This window comes from Rhipicephalus sanguineus, chromosome 3 (assembly GCF_013339695.2).
Source record: "Rhipicephalus sanguineus isolate Rsan-2018 chromosome 3, BIME_Rsan_1.4, whole genome shotgun sequence".
Lineage (NCBI taxonomy): Eukaryota > Metazoa > Arthropoda > Arachnida > Ixodida > Ixodidae > Rhipicephalus > Rhipicephalus sanguineus.
Window position 1 is genome coordinate 210,391,396 of NC_051178.1, and position 17,734 is coordinate 210,409,129.

The following is a 17,734-nucleotide window of genomic DNA, read 5'->3' on the forward strand; positions in this document are numbered from 1 at the left end:
TTTAGAAGAGACAATAAGCGGCGTGTACACCACCATTTACCCCGTGTGTGGAATCGACATAAAGCGCAGCAAGGTTAGCTGTGGTATCACGAAAAAGTAATGTAGACAGACAATGAACCTTATTAAGATAGTCCTGAGGAGCACGGCAGCCGTTCAGGGCGACAGCGCCGCGGGCCGCATCACGTGGGGACGGGGAGGCCAAGCCTCACCGCCGCGTCGTGGGCCCTCTGGGCGGCCCTTAACTGGTGTAGTAGATTCGAGAAAAGTAATGTCAACGATTTAAAAAATGACTAGAATACAGTACTACTTCAATGGTGTGCAGTACAGAAAGCAAACTCCGACGTGTTCCCAAATAAGTGTTGGCGCTCGAAGCGAACTTTGTTCCGGTAGTGCCGCAGAACTCACGACCATTGCTTTTCTAACACAGTTACTCTACAGGACAAATTATCCTTGTAAGTTAGCAGCGTGTGGACAAAGTGCGTTTTGACCGATAAATGGCTGCACTGCAACCCTTATTAGCCTTGGTGGGCTAGTTGGTATTGCACCTTGGAAACGTTACAGTGAACACAGACGGGGACCAAGCGCTGTGTTTTGTGTTTTCTTCCTTTTTCTCAGTCTGTGTGCGCTGTAACGTTTCCTTATTAGCCCACGTTATTATGTGCGCCCTTAAGCTTTCCTTCGTAATCGCTTTGAGTTGCCTTTGGTAGGAAGTCTACGTTAACTGGTCAGGTGAAATTTATCTTTTAGAAAACTAATACACGTGAGGAAATAGTGATATAAGGTGATTCGAAAGAACGCAGTTGTTTCCCCGTGAGCATGTAAGTACCAGAGAGCTGCGACATGATGATGGCGATCGTGAGCGGCCACGACGCTTCCTCGCGGTTGACGTGCAGCATGTCCATGAATCCTATGTACATGACGGACTCGGACTTGGTCAGCATCATGCCGAAGAAGACGAACACCGCCGCACAGGCTGCCACGGGCCAGCAGGCCCGCGAGTCCGGAAGCGCCATTGCACACCCGTCTCAGCCAATGCCTGCAGACTTCGTTCTGCCTGCGGCTAAGAAAGAAAGAACAATATAGTGAAGTTTGGCATTGTTGTGAACTTCTAAGGTTATGCGAAGCTAAAGCGAAGGATAATTGAATTTTTCCTCGGGATTATAATGCTTCCCGCGTGTTTGCACAACTAAAGAAAACCTTCCCCAATGACGGAGCCGAAGAACCACTCCACGATCACGTCACGAGTGCCTGTTGCTTTTGACGAGCTGATACCTCTTCCATAGATGCACTAGCTCGTTTGCTATTCAGAAGGACAGACGGTGCGCTGTTGGTATCGACCAGGGATGTATAATGATTGCACGCCGAGTATTCATCGACTCTAATTTTATTGTACTCCACCAATATCAACTTGAGCGTCCATTTGTCATTACGTTTAGATTAACGGTGGTTGAAGATATGTACGATCGGGAACGAAAGCGCCTAAGACACGAGGTTTGCGAGAAATGTCAATTATTGTTTAGCCAAAGAAAAGAAAATCCGGGTAAATGTTTCATCCTGTAGTAGTTCCCGCGAGCCCTTGCATAAGCCGAACAAAAATTCGCATTCACTGTAGAGCCTGTGTCGTGATTTTCTCCTGGAAGCTCTGTCTTTCCGCCGCATCAAGTGTCAGGTTCGGTTAGTCTCGGCTTGCCATAGCCGGAAGCAACATTTTTTGGCACTTTCCCTGCGAATTATCTTGTGGCTGCGATAAGCTTCTTGTCGTTATCCTCTGCGTGGACGCATCGTGGCTATTTCGAAAGGGATATGTCGGCCGTCTTGTTTCGTTGTTTTTAGACTATTCAAAACTATTAAAAAATAACAGCACAATTATAGTCCTTGAGCTAGATTGCTCGTAGAGGCGGACAAATCTTGCACGAGAACTGCGAATGCATATTCGACAGAATTTCACGAATTATGATTATAACAGATTACCTTTCGACAGTTATTGCAATTTACGATTTGCACTCGTACGTAGGTGGTCTGCACGGAACAAATTTTCACGATTACGTCAGTGAAGACATACTTGTTCCTAGTGTGGGCAACGAAACTACACTAGCATTCTAGTTGGTTTATGCTTCTATGCAAAAAATGGCGTTTTCTTAAGCAAGTGAAACCAAACGTCACGTGTTGTTCCACTAAGTATCATGTAACACAATTACCGCATGTTTGACGAAGCGTATTTCGAAGCTGGTGCCATCCCCAGAATTCGTTCTCATTCTCCTGGTAACCCGCCACGGTGGTCTAGTGGTTATGGTGCTCTACTGCTGATCCGCAAGTCGCGGGTTCGAGTCCCGGCCGCGGCGGCCGCATTGCTTGAGGCCCGTGCTTGAGGCCCGTACAATGCTTGAGGCCAGTGTACTTACATTTAGGTGCACGTTAAGGAACCCCAGGTGGTCGAAATTTCCGGAGCCCTCCACCACGACTTCTCTCATAATCATATCGGGGTTTTGGGACGTCAAACACCAATTATTAAAAAATATTATTATTATTATTATCCTCCTGGTGAATTAGCTGCTACAAATAATAAATTTCATTGTGTGCCGTGAAGCGATTAGTTAAAACAATTCATGAGCCATTGCACACTGTGAAGGCGGATGACCAGCAGAGCTGCGTAGCGCGCGGATTTATGTATTTCATTATTCACTTATTTTTGAATTTAGTGTATGCTTATTTCAAGCAATTCCACCTCAATTTGCGTGGGCCAGAAGTGCAGCTCACAGGTTATGTATTTATTGAATTGAATTTAAATGAAAAATTTATTCCGCAACAACAAAAAGAAGGCTGTCCAGCTCCACACTTCCTTCAGGCTTAGCACCACTACTGCAAAGCTGCCTTAAATGTTTTTCCTCCTCGCTGAAGGATTTCGCGAAACAATGGCATCTTTGCAGCTAATAAAAATTCGGCAGATACCATGCCTTGTGGGAATCGGTTTCATGCGAAGCAGTCAGCGAGTAGTTGTCTATGCTGTATGTTATGGCTTTGAGCCAAGCGTACGAGGCGGATCGACGTGTTTTTGTAAGTGCAGTAGCAGTGTGCACATCGTGGGCTTACCAGGCACCTCGGCAACGATAACACTGGCGTTTAAAGGGTAACTTGTGGTGCGACTTGACGTCAGCCCTCGCGTTAGAGTATTATCGAAACTAAGTGCACTTTATGGTGCAATCATGTGATTATCATACGTAACGTTCGTTAACGTTTTCCTCCGGGGTGGAGCAATGCTTCAATATAGCTTCCTGAACCACAGGAATACAAGTGTCATCTTTATTAGACTGCTATAAAAGCGGAGCCAACACTAGAACCACAGACGTTAATCTGGAACGAAGGAGTACATATGTAGTGTTTATTGCTTTCTGTAGTGTTTATTGCCACAACCCCAAGTGACGTTGCACCGGCATTTGCACCTGCATAGGCTGCTTTTCCAAAGCTTTATAGACCTGGCGTGGCTCTGTGGTAGAATACCTGAAAGCCACGCAGAATGCTTGTGTTCGATTCCTGCTGGGATCCTAATTTTTATTCTTTCCTCTCGTCGGGACAACGCTGCCGATATCGGTTTTTCTTAACGCTCTCGCATATAAATTACCCCTGTCTGTTCTTGCCGTTCCTGGGTATATATAAAATGCCAATCACCTGTGGCGCACACCCATACAGCGCGGCCCGTGGTAAACGGGTATGTGCTACTCGTGGCTGGAGGATAGGATTTGACGACCTACTCTGCAGGATTTTCACGTTATTGATGTCATGACCCGACAGTCATATGCGTCAAATCCTCTTACCCTCCCATGCCAATTTTCGCCTACACCAAGTCAAGGAGGCGATCACGAGAGCACCCAGACGTAGGCGGCTAGATAGACAGATAGATACGTAGACTGAAACGCTCAAAGTGCAAAAGGTTCGCTAAGATATTGCTTCGCATTTAAAAATTTACGAGGAGCACAGGCAAAAGCTGTGACAGCAGCTTGAGGAACCCTGAACCCCTTCTTACTCAGGTTAGCAAATGAAGTAAAGCCTACGAGGAGGAAAACGCTCAAGATTAAAAACGTCGGTACAAAAAAAGATATTTTCATGAAGGCATGAAGAGAGAAAAAAAAAAAACGTGCTCGCCATATCACATGCATTTCTCTTGGTGATACACTAGATACGTTAATCTTATCTTCCGCTATTTATTTACACACGTACTTATTTATTTACTTATTCATTTGTTAATTGATGTTATTTTACTTTTTTGTTTATTTTTAGTGGACCAGTGATGAGTAGTGGAGTTTGTCGAATTTCTGTGGCACGTGCACGTGCTATGGGCTTTCTGTTGAGCAGATAATTGTTGAGTAGGTAACTATCCGCGAAGTTACGAAACGCCTAGTTATGTACAGCCTCGCTGTAGAACCTTGTTAAGCAAAATTTAATGAGGCAATTATGCATTCCCATTTGTGAAGCAAGTTATATACAATTTTTCGAGTTTTCCCCCTAAGGGTCTAGAACTGTGCTACCCACCAAACGCAGTCTTTTAAAAATATGTATAAAAGATATACCTGTTACTTTGCGAACGCTATACCTCCACTGAGGTGGTACGGAACTTACCTTTGAAGCTGCACGTAGGTAGCTGCCGCGGAGATTGAATCACGGCTTAGAGAATGTCGATAACTACAGCTGGCGTCCAAGCGTCGTGGCAACGCTGTTCATGAAAGACTCATCAAATACTCCACGCGCTGTGTACTCCTCGAAGGACGCTGCCTCCAGCTGCCGAACAAGAAAACGCAATGTGGACAGCACACCGTGATACTGCTAGTTGAATAAAAAATCCTGGCCGTCGACTCGACGCTCGCTCACTCCGAGTGTTTTTCAATCTGCGACCCCATGCATTCTGCAACAGACCGGCAGACAGCAGTCGCAACATGACCGCGGATTCCCAGAAACGTGGTTATCGAATCGAGTTCAGCTTATCAAAAAAAAAAAAAAAGAGAGAGAGAGAGAGAGAGAGAGAGATCACGGGAGAAGCGTTAAATGCGAACTGAGGGGAAGGTCAGACATGGATTTAAGATCTATCCAGTGGTGCCCGGCTGGCTCTGGCCAACCAAGCCGGCCTCAACCATAGCGCCCTGCGGCCATGCCCCCTCCGACAGCTTGCACAGACCGTCCCCAACGTGTGACGTAGTACATCGGTATCTAAAGGCAGCCGTGTCCGATGTCGCCATGATTACGCTATCTCGGTGAGGGGAGTAAATACGCGAATGCGCAGAAAATTATCTCAGGGGTGACGGGCGACGCTGGTGGAACCTTGGCAGAGTCCCTGGCAAAAACAGCAGTCGACGCCCGGCTCATGTGGTTGTGTTCTCTGCCTGTCGCTGGTTACGGAAAATTTCGCGAAACTCTTTAAGTGTGGGCGTGACTACGCAATGTTTTCAGCTCCAGATGCCCGCTTGGGCTTTCAACAGAAAAAATAATTTAGCGGTGCAGATAACATGGTTCAATTATCTTCTGTATGCACACCCGGCCATCCATCCACCCGATGCCACAAGTACTTCCTTCGTGCATATGTATTTACTAAAAGAATGTTCGGCTACCTGCTCAAATAAGCTTGCTGTACATATAGCCTACTCTTCCTAACACCCATAGCACAGTGACATCGTGTTCGTGCATTGTTGAATTTCTGCGCATCACATGGCTTGACATGGGGCTCATCATATGGGGCTGTTAAAGGAACGTAAAGCGTTTACTGCAGCTGAGCTCCTCTCTCGCACTTCCCTCTGATACCCTGCGCCATCTAACGGAACACCGGCGAAGTCCGCAATGAAGTTTTCCTTATACTTCCGTAAACGGCGCAGGAACGTGGCACAAAATAAGGAATACACGACACAGGCGCTGATTTCTAAAAAAAGGTTCACTGCGCGAATGAGAAATATATAGCTAGAGATGACCGGGGAAGAGAATACTAAAGCGCTTCAGAAAAATTAGGATTGAATGACCAGAGCTTACAGATGGGCGAGGACATCTTGCTGGTATGCGATTTCCTTGTTAGGTAGCTGGACGGACGCTGAACTGTAGCATGAAGGCCTACCCGTGGAACGTAGAATACAAACGCGATCATGTCACAGATAATGCATACCGTTGTTCAAAAGTGCCTTCGAATGAAGACCAATATTTAGCATAGCGGGCGTAAACAATGGGACGATTGTGAGACAGGTGCTACTAAATCATGAGAAGGAGATTGACATTACACTGGAGCTGCTTGGCACCACTTCCGGGCTGCTTAACCGACCCACCTCCCTCCCCTCTTTCTTTCTACAAGGAGGGGATGGCCTGCGCCATCCCCTCCTTGTACTCTGACTCTGATTGCCATGCGGCATACGAAACGTGACTAGTAAAGGTTTGTGAAGGTTTGTAAAGGTTATAAAGGTTTATAATCACTTACCCTACAACGGGTGTTGAAAATGACCACCCTCCTGGCGAAGGCATAACCGAACTCACCGCTTCATGTTGGCTGCAACACTCCGCAATGTGTCTGCAGTGATGTTTGCAATTTCCCTAGAAATGTTGTCATTTGATTCATCCAGTGTCTGTGGTTTATCTCGATAGACAAGACCCTTTCGAAAACCCCATAAGAAATTTGGCGACGATAGATCCGGTGACCTCGGAGTACTCTTGTATATGGAATTTCGCTGAATGTCGCGGTTTTCGTTGTTTCTTACTTATTTGTTTCAGCATTGAACATCATAAAATAGAACGAGTCATTACATTTTCATCCTTCCTGAATCCTTCCTGATAATTTGTAACAAAACTACAGGCCAGTGAAAGAGATCAGTTCCAAAAGCATCGCTCTGTAGAATAGAGAAATAGTCTCGACCCGCGGCGAGTTACACCGTTCCAGAACCGTTGTAATTCTTATTTTTGTTATCTCATTTGATGAAAGAAGATGCGTACCCGAAGCCAATGTTACGAAAAGGATATTTTCTTCGTCAGGCCTTAATGAAGGCTAGTCTGCTCGTCGAAACGTCGGTTGCAGATTATAGTTCTGTTCAACTATCGTTCATCACTTTATGTATACATCTCCTGTGAACTGCTGTTGTAGATTTCACGTGCACTTTTTTTATACCTTAAGCGCATCAACAACCGACAAATTCCCTCACGCGCACTCACAGTTTACACGACACACCGCTGCAGGGTGGTCCCAGAAGCGATACCTAAAAAACCTACAACACTAATTACACGAGGAAGGAGGAAATAAGATCCAAGCAAGTGCGATGACTTTTAACTAAAAGTTCATTTGAAGAACCAACCGCTGACCTGTCTACAACAAGGCAACCGCACATGCGCAGCAGAATCATCGAGGTGATAAAGCAAGCCAAAACACGCGGAGCAAACACGTGCGTCAAAACAAACAAAAGAACAGGAACAGGAATTATATTTTTCCGGTTCTTTCGTTTGTTTTGACGCACGTGCTTCCTTCAAGTGCTTTGGCTTGTTTTTTCACCTGGATGACTCTGCTGCGCATCTATGGGTGCTTTGTTGTAGCCATGGATGTATATATTCATGTTGGTTTTTCGAATAAATCTTTTAGTTTTGAATCAGCGCTCGTACTCTGATCTTCTTTCCGTTATCCTCGTCTAATTTGCGTTGTAAGTTGTCAAAGATGAATTACCACCAACAAGGCCACGCTTCTCTACAAGCTCTTCCGATATCTAAATCTTACCTGGCTCGTTTAGATCTTTCCGAAGCACGCACGACCACGATGGAACTTGGCCGTTGTAGTTCAAAGAATGTGTGCCGGAATGGCTTCTTTTCCGTTACACAGCGCAAGCATATTTGTTCAACCGATCTTCATGCTCACTCCCATCGCAACCTCTTTGGCAATCGAGGCTCATGATCGGTGCGAAGATTTTGGGTACATCCACGATTCTGACGTTCGCAGCTGACCGGCGTGGTGCTCACGCATATCACGCGCAATGGCGTAACACATTAAGTTGACGATGCCAATACCGCTCTCTTGTGCCGTAGCACTCGGCTTACAGGTGACCCCAATGTCTCCGTTTGGCGGCCGGGGCTGCGTATATCCCTGCCTGTACTGCACTCAGTGAGACGACATTACTGTGCAAATACAAATATCTCTAGAGCTCTATTTTGGTTCCGGACACTTCAGGTAAGATAAAGCAATCGTCGCGTTCTATTCTCAAGTGCAATCGACCTCACCTGTGTCGTTGATTATGAGCATACTTACGCTTTCCCCTGAGTCTCAGACAACTTCAGTCCTTGATTTCAGTTTTGAAAAATAAAACGATTCATTGGACTTCAGAAATATCGGCGCCACAAAGAGGCATTCTTCAGTTTTTAGCGTGTAATCTGTCGTTGTGGGCATGCGTGACATCTTGCATGCTTTGTGTACACTCAAGTGCAAACGTGCATCTGCTCAAGACGCCACTGCACAGTGCGATGGTTCGGCATCAAAATATGTCTAGGAGTGAGTGCACCAGTTTCATATCAATGTGGTAACCCGAAACAAATATAGAAAAGAAGTTATCAAAAATACTATAAACCATTTGTTTTCTTTCTTGACCAACTGGCTTACTTCTTTAGAATAATAAACTAGGCGAGTTGATTAGGGTGAATCTTAAAAGCAACGCAGAAGACGGCAACACAGGACAAAGAAGACCGCAGGACAGAGCTGAGAACTAAGTTGTTCAGTTCAGCGCCTATCCTGTGGTCTCTTGCCTTGGGTTGCTGTCTTCTGCGCAGCTTTTGATCTTATTTCTCACACGAAGCTGCTTTAGAGGCATAGAAGCGCCGATTGTCAAGCTGGCAATATTGTCGCGTCAATGCGAGTCCTTCAATTTCACACTTTCGCGGTACAGGTATGCTCCGATTTGCCTGTGCTAAACAGGCTAAGGAAGCGTGTAACCGAAACAAGCGACCAAAAGCGACAGGAGAGTATTTAGGTAGCGCACATATAAAGGTTTACAGAAATCTGCGCACTTTCATGGCTTGGCCACGACAATAATGCTGTCATTTATACGTAGCGCCAAATAATAAAATCATGGCCTTGGCACTTAGCATTTAAAACACCAGAATTTATTCTTCGAGGTATCTCGTACAGTACGGAAGACGAAGTTTCAAGGCCGCATAAAGCATTTGACAGCGACTGCACTGGCTGTCTCTCCACTTTGCTACGTGCGTTAATTTGCTCCTACTTTCAACTGAAAACAATGCAGACTTCGTGGAGTCACATATAAAAAATCAAATAAAAACTGGGTGGAAGAAGCGGCGCTTACTTGCTTGTGTTTCACTGCTAATAATCGAGCGAAACATCCGTGCCCGACCGCTTTATAGCGGTTTAAGTAGCGCCGCATGCGTATACCGTTAGTTTTCGGTCGCTGATATCACAGACGCCATGGGGCAGTCCACCTTGCGCGCTTGGCCCAAGAATCGCTCTCAACACAAACTGCGACAGAAATGGCGAGGTAGAAGTAATGCGAAAAGGCAGGTTGTGACAAGGAGTTATCTCATGGACGCATGCTATGCATTTTTGGCTTTTTGTTAAAGCCTCACGGAGCTGCAGAGCAAGGGGAGATAGAAAGTAAACAAACCAAGGACAACGCGCTTCCAGCGTCAAAGTGAAGTGTGCAAATAAAGCGAACATTACTTGCACACACACAAACCAAAAATAACTATTTCTCTTAATTTAGCCTTAGTTAAATCAGTATTGCACTTTAGCGGACTATAAATTGTTGATAAACAGCGAATTTCCCGGAGAAACGCACGGAACCTTGTTATTTATAGTGCTTAGCAGAAATCGACATGTCGCCAAACACATAGGTGAATGCGAGTCAACCACAAGTACCCATGAGTCTGAGTGAGCCTGGCTGACTAGGGTTCCCAAAATCCGAGTCCGAATGAACCCACATGAACAGAATTTGTAGAGACTCGGTCCGAGTGATCCACACAGTGCATAAATTTCGCGAGTCTGACCCGGTATGAGCCATAAACAGAATTTTTTTTCATGTATACGGTAGTCTTGCACGCCCTCTCTTAAACGTAACTGAACACATAGCAATGCTCACCCCCCGTTCCCCAAGTTTTCAGCTTTGCATGTGTATGTATATATACACGCAAGTATACAAACACACGCACTTTTTTAGTGGAGACCGGACTGGATAAGCGCCTGTGATAGACAGCCAGGGATTGATTTATATGAAATGTGTTAGTGCATATACTGATAGTAGAAAAGGAAGGTGTGCGGGTGAACAGTTTATGACAGTGTGAACTGCTGCAAGCAAACTGTGTATTGGTATGATATTTGAAGTGGTTTAAGTGTACGGATTGTTCATGTTTAGGTACCGTTCAGTATTATTCTTTTTTTTTTTCGCTGCATAACTTCGTGATATGGAGTAGCCGAGGCAATATGGACCTCAACCTCGCCACAGCAAAACAGTTAGAACAGAACAGAACAGGACAGAACATACATGAAGGTTGGTTGAACCCCCCCCCCCTCAAAAACCTTAAAAAAATAAAAAAAAATGAAAAAGAAACGTTCAGGGTTAAATTCTCCGAACACGACTCGAAGACGAAAGCCGCCTTTTTCTTGCCAGTCCATGTGTCGATCCTGCCCCGGCCCCCTCCGAAAGCTTTCTGCACCTGACGCGGTTTTGCACTGCCTCCAGGATCGGAGGCGTGGCAAGCTTACCTCGCCTGCTTTAGCACTGCCTGCATGATCGGCCTACCTTTGACCAAGTGACGATGTGATGTGATGAGTCATCATGTGATGCCACGTTATGTGATGTCATAGTGACGTTATAATGACGTCACAAATATTGACAGTCTGTGGCGTCATCACGTGATGATGCTTTTTTGTAACACTCGTGTTGACGGCGCCGCCGCCGACACCGGTCAATTTTCGCGTTTGATGAGGCATCTAAGGCTTTTCTGGCCACGCTTCTTGTTGAAGTGAGCAAAATTTGTACCCGACCTAGCTATAGGAGTCATAAAACACTCAAATTTCACTAATACACAGACACACAGGTTAGTGTGAATTGGTCGACTCGTAGCAGATATCGCGATTGTGGCACGCGTAGAGAACATTACTTTAATCGCTATACCAGATGCATATGTTAAATAGTACAGTTTCCATTTTATCCTTGTACGATTACTGAAGGCCGATTTATCAACAACATCCTCTTTCATGTAGACAGCGGTGTTATGGCTTAACTGTATGAGGTGTCCGACAAACAAAACATCATCATGACATCAGTGATCTCTCAGTTCAGAAGTTTCGCGACAGTATGACCGCGTGGATTATTTATGACATCACAGCGACAGTACAACGTGCCAGCAGCATCCCGATGAAGAAAGATTGCAAAGACGGTTGTGTTGGGGTTTAACGTCCCAAAAGCGCGATATGATCATTATGAGAGACGCCGTAGTAGAGGGCTCCGGAAACTACCTGGGGTTCTTTAAGGTGCACCTAAATCTAAGTACACGGGCCTCTAGCATTTTCGCCTCCGTCGTAAATGCGGCCGCCGCGACCGGGATTCGGTCCCGCGACCTTCGGGTGAGCCGTCGAGCACCGTAACCGCCAGACAACCGTGGCGGATAAAGACGGTTGTGTACATTGCATTGAACACACATCGAAGATCGACAGGTGTAATATCGTATAACGTTAATATAGTCTAGGGCGTTTGACCTCACCAACTAATTCTCATTTATTAACCTATCCAACCAGAGAGAATATTTTGGAAAAGTTACCCCAGGGTACTCTTGTTGTTTGTGGACAAAACTCATGCGAGAAGGGTTTAAAAGCGATTACTTCAGGGTATTTCATTGTGTTGCCATCACATTAATTGATTCGCTATTCCGGCGAAACTGGGTATTTTTGTCTGGGCAACTACAGCAAACTACAGCGGAGGCTAAGTAGCCTTGCCTACTGTAACTTACTTTCGAGACGTTCCTCCGCGCAGCTCGAACGCGGGATGTGGCTGGCGTGAATCGTGTAGAAAGAGGGGGTCGATGCGCCCGCAACCAATATCTCGACTTTCCGCCGACGCTAGCTCACAAGATTTCGACGGCGCCAAGTTTCACGCAATCAAGCGCCTCGGCGTGCTTCTTTGTTGGCTGACAGCGGGCAGCAGCATGTCACCACGGTGACCTCGTTCCGTATGAACAACAATCCCGCGAGTGTGCTCTTTTGGCAAGCACGGGATTAAGGTGGAAAGATTATGGGATTACATCACGCAACACTACAGATTGAACAGATGCAAATATCCGCCACCCCAAGCCGAACTGAACAAGTAACAGGATGTTGCTTGGAGACAACTGCAGACACACGTATCCGAACCCAGCGATCTTTCGCCTCTGCTACCCAGACATTTATACATCCGACGAGTGTCAGGCGTGCGGAGCCAGGGCGACGCTGCAGCACATGCAGTGGGAGTGCACCGGTAGTGAGCAGCAGGAGGTCTTTATGCGAACCGGGTAGGCATGGCGAACCACGGGGTGGCCCTGACCAGCCACGACCCACGATCTCGCAGATCAACTGCGGGCCGTCCGGCACGCCGAGGCAACCGCCCGTGTCCAAAGACTCGAGGTCTTGCGGCCCGTTCAATACCACCGGACATGTTCAACAAAGTTGTTTACTGCAATCAATCCATCTGCCAAAATCCATGCCGTAGGCTCCGGATTAACTCTGGTCACGTTAGGTTATTTAACGCGCACTTAAATCTAAGTATAGGCGGGTGTTTTTGGCATTTCGCCCCCATCGAGATGCAGCGCCGTCGCCGGGAATCGAGCCTTCGCCAGCGAGCTGAGCAGAGCAACATCTTGCCCGCTAAGTAACCGCGAATACACCATTCGCGGTTGCTTTGCGGTACTCAGCTGATGAAAGTTAATATTAAGGTATGCAAGCCGATAATAATAATATATGGGGTTTAACGTCCCAAAACCACGATATGATTATGAGACACGCCGTAGGGGAGGGATCCGGAAATTTCGACCACCTGGGGTTCTTTAACGTGCACCTAAATCTAAGTACACGGGCCTCAAACATATTCGCCTCCATTGAAAATGCCACCGCCGCGGCCGGGATTCGATCCCGCGACCTTCGGGTCAGCAGTCGAGCGCCATAACCACTAGACCACCGTGGCGGGGTGGTTTGTAACTCGAATTCAACCCGGTGTAATTCGAAATCTCTTCTTTTTCTCACGGATCCGAAAAGCTAAATCCCGCAATTGAGTACGACACTGATGCCTGCACGTGCGAGATGTTTATTTATTTTTTCTGCATTACAATTGGTAGGAGCGGGAGGGGGGCTGCGCAAGCTGTTCTGCACAGAATTTTAGAAATTAGGCAATTTATAGTTCATTAGTTCTGTGCTGTAATGTGTTCTAGCTTACTTTAGGTACGGCCGTTGAATGTGACAATTACTATTACATCACCTGCTTTGTTTTCTATTATCTTTAAACTTAACTTAAATTCAAGTGTGACCTTCTACGACATGGTAAACAAAGCGTTGTATTCAATATTGAAATGACTGCGCAGTGCAAATGACACGAGGACGGAAGAAAGACACAAAACAGGAGCCGTATTCAACTAGGCTATATAGGTTCATCTGCGAAACCCCCAGAAATATACACGAAAGACAAGAACAAGACATGAGTAAAACCCGCGCATGACGACGCACATTCTATATTCCCTTATCGCATCATAGCCAGATACTCAATATCGTTTTCTCTGAGTTGTGCGGTCATGCCGATGCTTGCGCTGCACAGTCATGTCGATGTTGAATCACCAACTCGCCCAAGCTTCCACTTTGTCGTGTTGCATTAGCAGCGATTTAAACTGACGGTTAGCTCTAAGAGAGAAAACCAGAAATGTATCTTTTGTAATGTAGTACACGTAGCAGCATCATTGAATTCTTCTAATTTTCTTGTTATAAGGGACGCTATGAAATCAATCCGCGTGTACCGTATTTAGGCCATCGATGTTTCACTGGCAAGTACGAGACAGGCTATCAATGCAGATAATCGGCCAAGTTGGTTCAGATTCGTCTTAGAAGAAGAGCGCTAACCAAAGACAAAGAGTGAAGAATAGAACACACCACATACACTCACTTATACACGTATGAATGAACACATCATTATTTTATTATGCATTCTTTTTTCAAGTAAACGCCAGTAGCAAATGAGAGCCTGAGTTGTGTCTTTATTTTCTATTCTCGAGTCTGTGCATTTGTTTCATGGTCTTTTTTCTAGGACAAAACAGGTTAACAGCGAGCACAAACGCAATCTGTGCTGGCAGCAGCGGCCGCACTAAGAATCCCCACATGTGTCCCACCCTGGTCACTCTCCAAGGCTTCTCGTGGAAAGAAGCCGCGTGGCAAGGAGCCCGACGGGTCCGACAAAACGGTTAAGCAGCGCTTCCGAGCATGTTTTGTACGTCGACCTTTTATAGATAGCGCGTGGCGTCGCTGGCTGGACATTTCCACAATATGGCCAAACATGCGCCAATGCGATGAGCCACGGTGATGGCAGCGTGTTGCAAAACGACGCTTTCCTCTCTGCTCGATGGACAACGCTGCGACCGCAATTTTTGTACTTTGCGATCCTCCTAAGTTCTCTTGGGCTGCAGTAGCCGCGTGCACTACACTCGGCACGTACTTTTCGCAGTGTACTAACGTAAAAAAAACACATTTTAATGCAAATTTTCTAGCATTATAGCATACCTATCTTCTGATACAACTGTCTCTTTGGGCTCCGTGAATCGTATACGAGGCACAAATCCAAAGACTAAGTAGGAAGCTATCGTATCCTGCCATGCATTTCAGGTGCCGTTCATATTAACGCGATAGCGTTAAAGAGCTCGTTTCACAGAAAATCCGCTGTCGGCGTCGGTGTCAGCGTCGTTGGTTGTGAGCGAAAAATCAGCATGTCCGGGACCAAAAAATCGAGACAGATGCAAATAAAAAAATCACAGTTTCGCCGCAAGGGCGAAGCAATGAATGCGATAGCAAGAAACTAATGCTATACGAAGTGAGGCTCGCCAATGGATACTCTCAGTTTGAACAGCGCTCCTGTTGCAAAGGTGGCCGAAGCAACGAAGGAAACTAGCGTGCTTCAAGTGTCGAGCTGTGACACTTGATAGTTCGCGCTCATCTTCTGTTTGTTCGTTTAGCGGCGTCGTTTAGCGGCGCTCCGTAACATGAGCGCGGACATCACGGTGAAAGCTTGAAACATCCCTCTTGCCCTCACCACGAGAAAACCGCGCGAGCAGACAGCGGAAGGCCAAGGTTCTCCTTGCGCAAATATAAGAAGTGAGCGAGCTCGCCGACGACTTTTAAATGCGCCCGCCGCGCTCCTAGCGCCATCTCGCTGGTAATGAAGAAACGCTTCTAAGCGCCGGCCATCTTTGAGTCCGTCCAGCGGTAAAGGGTGTGTATATAACGCTCGCCATTAGCTACGTGGAGGACCTGCGTTCCGTGGCGTAGTGGTTAGCGCCGCTCGCTGCGGAGCAAGAGGTACCTGGTTCGATTCCGCGCTTCTGAAGCATTTTTCTGAATTATTTTTCTTTGGGGCTTTTATATATATATACATACTTATACATATACGGTGCATGACGGCGACGGCAAAAATACAGCCGAGACTGTCCATATAATTGCTATCGCAATAATAATAAAAATCTTAGGTTCGATAGAGAATCAAACCCAGGCCTTCTGCGTGGCGAGCAGGTGTTCTACCACAGAGCCACGCCACTGCTTGAGACTGCGTCGATAAAACAACACTTTGTGAATGTCATGTAGTGGGAGCATTCTCCTTAACGCGTGTAATATTGGGTGGCAGAAGTGTAGAATCGCGCCAGGCGTCAAAACATGTGAATTGCGCAACGAGCTGGTGTTTTAAAGGCCCACTCATTACAAAGCTCTCAGACATATTTGATCACCAGCAGCAGCAAAAGCATCAAGAAAGTGAGCAGCTGCGTAGGTTCGCGTGTTGCCTTACGGACGCATAGTGGGCCCTTCGCCGATTCGCAAAAGGATTAGTTATGGCGTAGTGGGCACTTGTACTTGCAGGAGGCATTTTAGGATACTTTGAAACAGCCGATGTTACGCGCACGGACGTTCGTTTCCTTGCGGCACAGTTGAGGCATCCAGCGAGAACCGAAGCAAGCTAGTAATTGAGAAGGCAATATGCGCGGGGTCCGATTACGCTATCGCGTTCTGCTCCTGAAGGCGAAGCTCAAGCGTCCTCCAAGTTTTTACGTTCTAACGCTTGTAGATTAATTTAATATCTGCTAATCTGAGCAGTGATTTTGTTTTAAAACAAGAAATCCCGGCAATTTCATCTGTTAAAGTTTGATTAACATATGGGAAGATGATGCAGATGAGTGTACGTGACAGAGAGTCAGTGGGTGTTGCAGATGGCAACGCAGCACAACTGTCAAGAGAGTGCAGACTAAAACCACACAAATGTCCTAACCATCCCCCTGAGTACGAATTCAACAAGGCAACCTTTGTCCGTGTCTGACGACTTCTTGTGTACGTGTTCTGTGCATTCGCTGGTACTCCGTTTTCAAGTGCCGATGACAAGCTCTAGCTCATCAAGTTGGCCGCACCTGACTGCGCGTCAACTCGGAGAGGTACGTTCAATGTCACGTGAACATAGTTCACATACCGAAGCTCATTTACATGGCCCATCAAGATCACTACAGAAGTCGTGCGACCAAGAAGCCTGGCAACTCGTGATTACAAATCAATACAGGCTCTTACAGACGCACGTATACATGCCATCACACAAGCCATCACCTATGTACACCTGATAGTAACTACGTTGACTAACTGACTCTATGGATGGTAACATTACGGCACGTGTCGTTATAGATTTCGTCTAAGCTAAAGTCGCGTGAACTCATCACGTGATTCGGGAGTGGCCCCGATTTCCGAATATGCCATTTGCAAATTTGCGCTTAAGTGCACTTCAATAATATTTTCTGGAGAAACTAAGGTCCCCACTCTGGGCTAGAAAAACTACACGAATGGACTTGGGGTGGACGAAGACGTGTTTCGTAAGGTTGCCCATGAATTGCTAAACTGTATCTTCCGAAGTGTATAAATCATTGACCAGAGTACGCCGGCTGAGAAAAATGACTCAGCTAAATGAACAATACCAAACACGATGTGGAACAACACGCACACACACACACACACACACACACACACACACACACACACACACACACACACACACACACACGTCATGTGACCATGTAATCTCCTGACCAAGTACGCATCCATGTAAGAAATTATGATATACATGCGACTAACGGCCACGACATCTGGATGTAGGACAATGAACAACCATTGCTCTAAAAACCTTGAACCCCGACGATCACGCCGCTTCCTGCGAGTCACAGAGGACATTGACCGTGGCTTCTGAGCTGATTACTCGTGCGGTGTAGTAGAAATAAGAATCACACAGCAATGCCGCACGTTTACGCAACCTAACTGTTCAGGTTATTCTTGCGCGCGTTTACGCACTTTATCGCGTCTGCGCGCGTATTATACGGCGCGCGTTTATTTTTTCGTTTTGGTGGCGCTGAGAAAGAGTGCCGCATAAGACGGATTTGTCCACGCTAAACGGCGATTAGCGTGGTCCGGGGAGCGGCCGCGGCTGCGTCGCCGAATGTAATCGAGTTTGTCGGCGAAGCCTCTCGAGGACCTTGTGCT

The 17,734-nt window shown here is 46.4% G+C and overlaps 1 protein-coding gene across 1 annotated transcript in view; it reads right to left on the minus strand.

Moving 5' to 3' along the window:
- Window positions 1-5,171, minus strand: part of LOC119388212 (monocarboxylate transporter 1-like) — a 31,734-nt gene extending 26,563 nt beyond the window's left edge. The window contains exons 1-2 of the mRNA XM_037655877.2: window positions 4,615-5,171; window positions 888-1,060 (exon numbers count right to left, since the gene is read on the minus strand). Coding sequence (XP_037511805.2) covers window positions 888-1,013 — 126 coding nt within the window. The 5' untranslated portion in view covers window positions 1,014-1,060; window positions 4,615-5,171. The remainder of the gene's footprint in view (window positions 1-887; window positions 1,061-4,614) is intronic.
- Window positions 5,172-17,734: the final 12,563 nt, after the last annotated feature.